The sequence below is a fragment of the Thalia democratica genome, chromosome 1 (assembly GCF_965202585.1).
Source record: "Thalia democratica chromosome 1, ktThaDemo2.hap1.1, whole genome shotgun sequence".
Lineage (NCBI taxonomy): Eukaryota > Metazoa > Chordata > Thaliacea > Salpida > Salpidae > Thalia > Thalia democratica.
In genome coordinates, this window is record NC_139165.1 from 68,999,022 (window position 1) to 69,010,203 (window position 11,182).

Sequence of the window (11,182 nt, forward strand, 5' to 3'; positions counted from 1 at the left end):
GTACTTAAAAGATAATTGTCAATTTTTCTTTTTTTGCGCAGTTCGTTTTTTCGTTTGTAGACTCCGATAGTTGTATTTCAGGAATTTAAAGTGGTGTGCTTATTATTAGCAGGAAATTTAATTATGCTTTTATAAAGTTGATTTTTTTAAGTAATCATATCCTGTCATACTTCTATCAAAGCAATGAGTTTAGAAATAAACGTCAGTCTGTTTTTTAAAACTTAATTAATTTTTAGTTTTTTTTTAGTTTTACATTTAGTTATAGTTTTCAGTTTTGATTTTTTATGTTGTGTATAAGGTTTTAACACAATATAAAGCTACTTGATCGCTTAAAATTTGTACAAAAACTAGCATAAGTGTTTATAATCAAAAAAATAATAAAAATAAAAGAAAGCATACAATTAAAGAATACACTTTGGTATAAAAACTTGAATTAAAAGTACAACTGTTACAACCAATAAATCATAAACACTTTTACGCGTTATTTTTTTGATTTAGTTCAACTCTTTGTTAAACTTTAAAACTTGTTTAATATATACTACTTTTTTTGTATTGATTACTATACAAACATGAGTATTTTTAAGAAAACAACTAATAGACCTAATGAGCTGAACTTTTTAATGTATATAGTATTTTTGCATTTAAAAATTTTAACAAAAATTTATTTTTAAAACAATGGTAGTTTTGCTTTTAGGTTATTTTCGTTATTTAGACGTTTTTCGCTTATTTTTATTACCTATTATTGACTATATCGTGTTATTTTTTAACTTTATTTGAAAAACTTGTTTTTAAAATAATCATTATCTGTATTTAATTTCAAAATAAAAAACTTGCAAAGTAAAACCATAATCAACATAAAACTAGGTTTACTATAAGAGAAATATTTAATTATAAATTTAGTTTAAAAAAAATAAACTATAAATCTCGTCAACCGCTTTTGTTAGTTGAAGTATGCAAGTAAGATTTTCCCATGAAGCTTGATGGTAAGTAATCTATCAAATGTTGCCAGCTCTTAGATTGCACTGTTAGCACCTGTTCAATTAAACAGAGCTTTATATATATTCAATATCGTGATTAATACGGCCGATGGTTACATTAAAATATTAGTTTTATTTTAATGATGAGCTCTAGGTTTATTGTAAAACTAACTATTTTGGTTTTTTAAATATTTAATAGTATCATTTTCTTTATTTTTAACTATTTTAATGTTAAGCTTTTGTTTATTTTTTTGTTTCTAATCTGTCATGATGATAATTAAAAAAAAAAAAAAAGTTTAAAGAAAGTTACAGTAGTTTTTAAAAGCAAAACAAATTGATTTTATTTGTATAAGAAAAAAATCTTTAAAAGTTAACAAAATTAGTTTTTTCTATTTGAACTTTAACTTTTAGACTAATGCTAAAACACAAATAAAAAACACCTTTTTTTCTGAGCAAAAACTTTTAGAATGAGTCGATAACCCTTATAAAAGATGGTCGTTTCTTTTCAGAAAATGACATCAACGAAATCGGATCAAGTTTGAACGGTTTCACAATTGTGAACCTATTAGTTGCGCTCGACTGGTTTTATCGGCAGTAGCGTTGCCCGAAGCAATGTTTAGGAGCATGCATCTCGTATATAGGTGGTCTGCCTTCGTCAAAACAAAGTTGAAACCGGCGGCAAAAAGTATCGCAGCTTAAAACAACAAGATCTTGACTGACAGTAGCTTATCAAAGTTTCGTGTAAGATGCTGTTCACGATTTGTTTAAGTTGGACGCTGTGAGTGTGGTAATTGTTGTTTCAGATAACTTGATTATGCTGATTACGTTACTTTTAGTTTTATGTAAACCAGTCTGTTTTAGACTTCAGCTTTTTTTACCCAAAGGCGATTTACAGCCTGAAATTGAATTTATAAACAAAACCGGCGAACTTTTACTCACGACTTTACTAATTTTTTGTGTTCATAATAGATTTTAGTTAAAGTTTGTAAAACAACTGAATTAGTCATTAGAGCTCGCTAAAATCACTTTATTAAGAACATGACTGAATTTTTCAAGTATGTTTTCGTATACTACAAAAGCCTTATATATAGAAACGTCACGTGCCGTACGTTTGTTATAACAAGTAGTTTTGAAACTAGAAAAAACGTTTACAAAAACAAGTTTCAAGTTCAATTTTTTACAGTTTTTTTTTATGAAAAAAAACTTTGTTTCATATTTATGTTTGACATGACAGACAAGCTTGTTGAAGTGTGAACGAATTGTTAATTAAGTTGAGACTGAATTGAAATGCACTTTGCATCCTTTCCACTTGGGAGATCGCAATCGTTCAAATAATTCAATTAAGTTCTCAGCAAATGAAGCTAGCGCGATTCTCCCCATTCAACACACAAATTCTCAACGTTTACTCAAATTGTTTATTTAAATTTACTGTGTTTATGCTCGGACTGTCGACCCCTTTCGATGCCCTCTTGTTTTTATACTCTTTTTTTAATTTTTAGTAAAAACAAGACGGATCTTCCGAAAAAGTCGTTAGTATGTTTACACGATTTTTACACTGTGTAAACAGTTTTATTAAAGCTTTATACAGAAGAGCAGTTGATTTTTTTATATTGAAAGATTATTTAACACTAGCATTATATAGCTGTTGTTTTTTTTATTTCAGTTGGATTTTACAAAGATTTTTCTTTGAATTAAACTTTTTGTGATCTCGAAATAAAAGTGTGATTAAAACGTATTTTTAATGCTAAATTAGATCCTTTCGGATTATAGAAATCGTTTTGTAAAAAAAATCGAAATAAAAAGTACAGAGTCTAGCCATAGTGAAAAATAATAAATTATTAAATGAATTTCAAAGAAATATTGCACCATTTTCAATTCTTATTTTAGCATTTAATTCTAAAGTAAATTAGACTAAAATAATGCGATTTATGCGAATAATAAGAATCTAGGTAAAAGTTTTAAATAATTTAATGTTAATTAACTTTTAAGCTTAGAATTTTAGAAGTTTAAAGAAATTTTAAGCTCAAACGTTATAATTTTTTTATTGTAAAAATGTTTTAAGTCGAGTATTATAAAATATATATATATATAATACTGACTCTTTAATAAAAAAATCTTTAATAAAAAGTAAAGCTTGCTAGCAATTTAGATTATCGAAAGTATTTGAAAATTTAGTATTTTACAAAAAAAAATATAAAAGACTATTTTTAACTAAAAATTTGTAGTTTAAGGTACTTTGTTAACTAAAAAAATATATCTTTAAAAAAAATAAATTTACACCTTTTGTAATTATCTGATTTTTTCAAAACTTTTAAAACTTTAATCAAGTGATATTAAATTTTTTATTTTCTTATAAGTTAAAGTAAGTTTATTTATTGTCTACTAGTTTAAATTTTCCTAATTAGTCTTTATGTGTTTTCTAAATCATTTAAAGTTAAAAAATCAACTGTAGGTCTTGTTGTTTTGAACATATTTTGTATGAAACTCTTAACACTTAAGTATTAAAACTCTTCTCAAGTTTCTCAAGTTTGTTAAATATACGTGTAATAGATACAAACTTGAAGGTTGAAAAAAATAGTTTTTTTATCAAGCTATTCGCAGTGTTTCCTTCTTAATATTAAGTTTTTATAAATATTAAACAACCGAATTTTTAAATTTCATATATTTGTAACATGTATAGTTTTAGAACAAAGTAATACCGATATTAGCATAAACACAAGTCTTCGATTATAAAAAAGAAACAGTTTTAAAAGGTAACACGTAAGAAATATTTTTTGAGAAATATACTTTTTAGTTAGCTTTTAATAAATTATTCGTTAAGTGCGTAAAGCAGTTTAATTTTTTATAATTTTTTATGTTAGACTCAAGTTTATAAAGTTTATTTTTCATAGTTTACAATGTTGATTAAAGTTTACTTTTAGTATTTATAACTTATCTACAAATAATGTTAAATTTAAAAAAAATTGATCAGGACTAGTTAAACTATTACCGATGTCAACCTGAGTGGTAAATCAACATTAAATAAATTTTAAAGTATATTTTAGCAACATTAAGACGAAAAAGTAAACACATTAAACTGATAAAACGTTGACAATAGTACAAAACGGACGGACGCCTAACACAAGCACACATAATAAAGCTGTCACATCACACAGTTCAAACACACTTAATAATTCATTAAAAAGAAACTTTCTTTCTCAATCCAAAGCAAGCATTAATATTAGCACAATTAATTAGCCGAGTGAGAATTATAAAAAAAGGATTTGCTCCTACCATACGGCGTAACAATGAACAATTTTTTTTTCGATTGTTTTATGAAAACACATTCAAAGTGGGGTTAAAAGTTCAAATAAGGATTACGGTGTAGAATGGCCTTTAGTTTAAATTGCTGTCATCAGCCTCAATCAATCAAAACCAGTCTTTTCATAATTTTTTGTACGAATTACACAATAAACATAAGATACACTGTTTTCGTAGATAAAAACAAAGCTTAGCCAACAATAAACTACAACTATAATCTTTTGTTTAGCACAGTGCTTCGAGCAAAACTTTAGATAAACATTTAATGAAAAAAAAAGTTTTTTAAATGTTATATACATTATTAACAGTTTCCACAACCAAGTCAAATGACTTTTTGAATAGTATTTAAGTAAAGCTTTTAAGTGATGGGATGCGCATATGTATTCATTCAATTACAGTAATTTGTGGTAATTGTACAACAAACGTTATTCGTTATTTGTGTAATGTATATTTTTTTTACAAAGTATAACTTTAAGACTGATATGAATCATCAAAACTTGTTTCAGTCTCATAAAATTTATCTTAGTAGATTGTTAAAGTTCTTTATTTGTAGCTCTTTAAATACAAGTTTCATTTAAGTAATTTGAATTTTTGACTAAACTATTTTACGTTTATTTATATTGATTTAAGTAAGCTAATTTTTATCACTTTAAAATCATTTCAAAGATATGTTTCAACAAGCTTTGAATTACAACATTCCTATCTAAACTATCTCTGGTTAGCTGTAAAAACTACCAAAATTATCACGGAAGCTTGCGACGAAATTTTAAATTTATACTGGTTTACGCGTAAGCATAACAATCTCGAGAGGCTAACGACAGATGATTGTTTGCTTTAAAATGTGTCAAAGTGCCGTTTTAATAAGTGTCACATACTCCAAACAAACCATTCGTCGATAAACAATAATCGATCGCGTTGAGATAATCTTTCGTTGAATTCAAAAGACACAAAAAAATTGCTTGTAAAAGAAAATAGAGCCGACGCTTGGCAACAGTGAAATTGTGAACGGTCACGCACTGTTGCACGCAACAGAGCTGCATTGGAGTCCGAGTTTCGTAGCAATTCGTTTCGCATTCAGTTCATTTACATGTTTGAGCGAGAAGCAGTGTAATGCAACATTAGCAACGGACGGTCTCTTCAGCGCCAACATGTGGTCAAAACGCCGTTCTTTTGCCTTTACCTTCGGCACAGCGAGCAGCAAGTACGAGAGAGGCAGCTTTTAGTTGGTTTATGTTTTTTTTCATGGCAAAGAAATAATAGGCGATGCTGAAAAAAGCAAAATAAAAATAAAGTGCTGGCTTTCGCAGGTCTTGCAGAAGTTAAATAATTACAGCAAACAGTTGAATTTAGTGCTTGAAAGTTCAAAGCATCACGAACAAGCTGCTTGCCAGACTGTTCTCATGTTTCTTGTTTAACAAGTTTTTTATGAAGTGTGTTTATCAGTTTGCTGCATCAGTACCGATATTATTTTGTGTTTCGTTAATGAAAGTTAACTTGTTTTTAAAGTTAGTAACTACAAATAAACATGTTATATATGGGAGTTTGTTGATAGTAGTTTACTTCAAATTTATATTACAGTTAGTTTTTTTCATAATGTTTTTTTAATGTATATATATGCTATTAAAATTTATTCTCAGACATTTAAAGTATACTGCATAACATAGAATGCTATTTTAATTGATATAGCTTTAATTGCTTTAGACTAGGAAGTATTTTTGATTTCTACACTTATTAATTACAATTTACTATTTCAGGTTTACTTAAATACTGTTTTAAAAATAGTTTGCACACAGTATGAATAGAGCTTCAACAGGTAAATGTTTTGGTGGTCTTATACAAATTAATGTATAATATACTCAACAGAGTTTATTTTAAATGAAATTTCTTATTTGAAAATTAAATCTATATAAAATTATACAAAATAATAACTTATTGCTTACAAGTAAGTTTTGTAATCTATAACTTATTGTAAAAAAAAGTTTGTTTATTTAATATACATTCCAGACGCGATGCACATTGTTAGCGACATAGCGGTGGAGCGACTGCCAAGACATGAATCATTGCAAAGTGAGTTTGTTGTGGTTTACATTGCGTTGTTCTCGTTGGTATTGTGTCTCAACTTTCCCGCGATATTTCAATGCGATAACAAGACATACGCTGGGTTTTGGCGGCAAGATTACACACGGTAGTCGGTTGCCTTTTCTACACAATATATGTATAGTGACTCATCTTAAACACGTCGTGCCTTTCCACTTGAGACTTCACTAAAAAAAAAAACTGCCAGTTTTTGTCCATGTGCAGTCTGTGCGCTGAAAAGTAATTGATGTGGAGTGCCATTGACAAAACAGAAGCCCCCCGCGCCGCCGGCCTTGCTTTAATGAGAAAATCTTTGTTTTTTTTTTTCGTTTTTTGAGTTTAAACATATGCCCGAAAACCATTGTAGTTTTATTTCAACGTACAGATAGTGACATCATTTTGAAACGAGCGATCGAAACAGCTGTTGCGCGACAAAACAGTACGTGTGAAAATGAATGTCACTTCAAAAATGGTCTCGTGAAAATAAGTGAAGCCGAAACGAGCCGCAACAAAAATATCAACTGCGAAAGTGAGAGTTGTTTCTAGTTTTAATTACATTTAATTTTTTTTTAGAGAAATTGTTTTTTGATTAAATGTTTTTAAATTCGTATTTCTAAATAGTTTACTATTACTTAGATGAAGACAGTTTTAATGACAACGACTCTGGGTTCGACTCGAAACGGTCTTCTGCTTCTGAGCAGGAAATTAACGAAAACGAAAAGAAAGAAAGTCCAGAAAACATCACATCTGATAATTTAGTAAATGATAATTTAAACGAATCCTCTGCTTTCGAAAGCCCCGAGTATAAAAACGAAGAAAATGAAAAATGCAAATACTCAAGTCAAGATATTGCCGTGAGTTTTGTTTGCTTTTGGATTACATTGCTTTAACATAACACTGCTTTTAAGTACTTGATTTTTCATTTTTAAGATAGCCTATCTATTTCTATTAAACTTTAAGACAATTTAAATTCATAGAATTTTGACATTAAAGTTGTTTAGTTCTTACCTATTTCCCCTGCTTCATTATAAACCTAAATCTTACTTGAATATTAGCTTGTTATAATCAAAATAAACATATTATTTGGAATATTTTAGTTCGTTATTATATTATTTATAAAGATTGTAAACACAAAACCAAAAAAAACTCGTGATCGTTATTGTTTAGGAGTTTGTGGCTAAAACTTTATTGCCATTAATAAACTTTATGGTGCTATCAATAAAATCTGCGCTAATTTTCTCAAAAATACATTTTGTACCGCAAGACAATAATGCACGCGGTATAAAAAAATTTATTAATCTCGGTAACACGTTTATTGTAATAAAAAAAAGTATTTTTATAAGAAACAGCTATGTTGTTTGTTAATAATTATTTTTATTTCAGGCGATACTACACACCAGAAAGCGAATTCAATCAACGAGCGACGATCTGCTCCGGCAGCTCGACTCCAGAATAAACTCCGCTCCATCCAACAATGAGACAGCAGCCAATCAGGATAAGCCGAGATCGCGCCTCTCCAAGCTCCACAAGAGGTACACTTCCTACGGCACCATCGGCAGAAAGAGCGCATCGAAGCTTCCCCCACCCGCCTCCCCGAGCACGGTTGTCAAGGACGACGCTGCGACCCGTTTCTCGTTCGAAAGCTGCAGCAACAATTTTTCACCCGGTTTCAGGTGTGTTTGAATGACAAGCTTAAGTTTACTTTGTTTTAATTTAGTTTATCTTAGTTTTTGTAGTAAACTAAAATTTGAAGTGTATTTAAATTTTTGAGCCGAACTTAAAAATTATAAAACAGAACCGATTTTTTAAAGTTAATTAATTTTAAAATAGCTAAAAATAATAGCTGTAAAAATATATTTAACAACTAAAAATAACTAACTGCTTTTTTAATATCGTCTATAATTGCTCTTAGCTTCAATACAGTCGGAAGAAGGCGTTCATCGAAGCCACGAAGCAAGCTGACAATTTCACACTCCTTTTACACTGCCCAGGAAGCAGAACAAGACTCGGAAACAGGCAGGAAAATTTGGAATATTGAAGAGGGTGATGAAGATGTAATTAGAAAGGAAGAAATGCTCGCTCAAATGGTAAGCTGCTGGTTTTTGTTTGTCGACCAGTGAACACTTTAGAATGAAATAATAGATATGGTAATTAAGGTAAAGTTTAAATCTCAATAAAATTATACGTTTTAAAAAATAAGTTGGTAGCAATGATAACATAACTGTTTTTTGTGTACTTTGGATATTTAAAAAAAAAGTATCAAAACAATATTATTGTGCGTTTATAAAACATTGTATAAGTTCAATTTACTTTTTAAGATATAAACTACTTATATTTTAATCAAGTACAATTTTTTTAACAAATACCTACTTTTTTAACATTTATCTCTGCAAAACTGCTGTAAAAGACTTATTGAACGGTTTAAGACGTATAAATTAAACTTTTTCAAAGTTATTTTTCAGATATTGTTAAAAAAGTTTGTATCTAAATATAAAAATTACACTTTTTCAATCATAGAACTAAAAATTGAAATTAAGCTTTTAGGGGTATTACTGAAACAAATACAAAACTAATATTTTTTGTTAATCTTAGCATTTTATATTATTATATGTAAAGTTAAGGCGTATATGTTTATTCCATAAATTTGAAATTTACAAACTTGTTAGGTCGACAAACCACCAAGACTTAGCAAAAAGTTTAAGTCTTTCAGGAATATGGTTAGGAAAAATCCTGATAAAAACAAAGAAGCTTCCTCTTCAAAATCATCTACTCCAATAACTCCGAATGGAAGAAAAATTCCTCAGCATTTCATAGAAGAAATAAAAGGTTACGAGCTAAACAATCCTCTCAGAGATGAATACAACCATCCTCAATACAACATTGAAAATAAGGTATTTAAACTGAAATATATTACAATAGAAATATCACACTTTATAAGAAAAATATGCATTGTTATTTTTTAAGTTTTTAATATTTGTTAAGTGTTGTAAAAAATGTTCACTTGTTTAGTTTCTTATTTAAGTACTTTTTTCCAAAAGTTTTTTATAAGTTTAAGACTTGTTTTGTTCATTTAAAAAGTACTATATTATTTTAGCTTTAAATTTGTTTAAAAGTAAAATCTAATAAATAACTTAAAATCAACAAGTTTAAAACATAACAAATAATTTTGAGTGCTATTTTTACTATTTCAGCTTTTAATTTTAGTCTTTTATCATCGGTTTATTATAAGTGTATGTTTTTATTGCTTGTTCATAAAATGTGAACATAAATATTAAAAAATTACCAGGCTTTAAAAAATGTTTTTATTGTTTTCTAAGAACAACTTTATAGAACTTTGTATAAGAACTAAGTAATTTTAGTTTTTTTTTAAGTTTTTTTAAATTGAAACAAGACTTTATTTTCAGGTTTTTAACAGCATTTGTAAGAACGCTTCTCAAAATAGCGGTGAAAATAAATTTGTTAAAGATAAAAGCTCCTCAAAAAAGAAAGGATTTAAAAAAGCTATATTATCGTTTTTTAGTAGCAAAAAGAAACGCTAATTAAAATTCAGCTAGTAAATAGTTATGAAAGCAGCTTCCAGAATTTATGAACACAAGTTTTTGATATCATACTATTACATGAAACTTATTGAAATTAATTTTTTTGTTAGTCAAGTCATTTTACACTTATATATAAGGTTAAACTTTTTAGTTTCAACCAAAGTTTTTTTGTTGCTGCCGTCTTACGCTTAATAGTTTTCTGTAAACTCAGTATACTTATATTTATAGGTAATTATTTTAATTTCTGTTGTTTATTGTTTATCAAAATATTTAAATACAATTTTAGTTTTCAATTTCTTATACAAACTTATAAATTTTTTTTTTGTAAAGTGTTTCTTTTTGTATATTTTTTTGTGTCGTATGTAATATTGAATAAACAGTTTTGTGTAACTAATTGTATTTGATTACTTAAAGTTTGGAATATATTCTTATGTTTTTGTGTCTGGCTTTCTCAACTCGAATGATGCTATTTAAAAGTATACAAGGTAATTTGTGAAGTTTTAAGAAAGTTTGTACCACATTTTAAGCAAATATTTAATTTAATTTGTCAATAATTATTTTTTTAACAGCTGTGTTATTTTATATAAAGACTTAACCTTTTTTATAATAAAATATATGAATATACTGAAAGAAATTTAACTTTAAAATTTTTAGCTATAAATTATAACTTAATTTATCGTAGGATTAGTATGTGATCTGCTATTGAAAATACTTAAATGTTAATTATCTTATTTTTGCTAAACATTACAAAAGCAGATATTTTAAAAGTTTTTTTTGTTGAAAATTTGAGAAAATTTAGTAAATGTTAAGTTCGAAATGGTTTAGAAAAATCAACAAAGGGCATTTATACAAGCAAGTACTTATCTAAATTTTAAGATTTTGTTTTGGTTGCTTGTTACCGTGTACTAAAGTACTTAAAACACACTTGAACAAAAACAATTATAATTTAAACTATTTTTTTAGTTTAACTAAATAGTAAACTTTGATTAAACATCTAGAACCTGAATCTTTAGACGTTATTTGAAAGTATATATATTTTTTAGTTATATTTATATATGCTTTTGAATCAAACATATAGGTTTAGTTTTAACTATAAAAGTGTCTAACTATTTATTGTTTTAGTTTAACTGTATTCATTTTTTGTTTATGTCTATCAATATTTTCATATTTTTTATTATAAAAAAGAATAAGTCTTTATATAAACAGTTTTATGAAAAGTTAACTAAAGATTATACTAAAATGTTATATTTTTAATATAAACATCGTTAAAAACAGTTTTTATTCGAGCAC

At 27.3% G+C, this 11,182-nt stretch overlaps 1 protein-coding gene across 1 annotated transcript; it reads left to right on the forward strand.

Annotated features, from left to right (window-relative positions):
• Window positions 1-6,029: 6,029 nt before the first annotated feature.
• LOC145846694 (uncharacterized) lies at window positions 6,030-10,068 on the forward strand. The gene is made up of 8 exons (XM_082953343.1): window positions 6,030-6,090; window positions 6,282-6,344; window positions 6,739-6,882; window positions 6,990-7,207; window positions 7,737-8,026; window positions 8,266-8,440; window positions 9,020-9,244; window positions 9,758-10,068. The coding sequence occupies exons 1-8, from the start codon at window positions 6,072-6,074 to the stop codon at window positions 9,890-9,892; spliced, it is 1,269 nt and encodes a 422-aa protein (XP_082809469.1). The 5' UTR covers window positions 6,030-6,071; the 3' UTR covers window positions 9,893-10,068.
• Window positions 10,069-11,182: the final 1,114 nt, after the last annotated feature.

Bases quoted from the DNA above. Each gene is read 5' to 3' on its own strand.
- LOC145846694 (XM_082953343.1), top strand. The intron at 6,345-6,738 runs GTGAGTTTGTTG...TTCAACGTACAG, and splicing joins AAGACATGAATCATTGCAAA to ATAGTGACATCATTTTGAAA. The intron at 6,883-6,989 runs GTGAGAGTTGTT...ACTATTACTTAG, and splicing joins CAAAAATATCAACTGCGAAA to ATGAAGACAGTTTTAATGAC.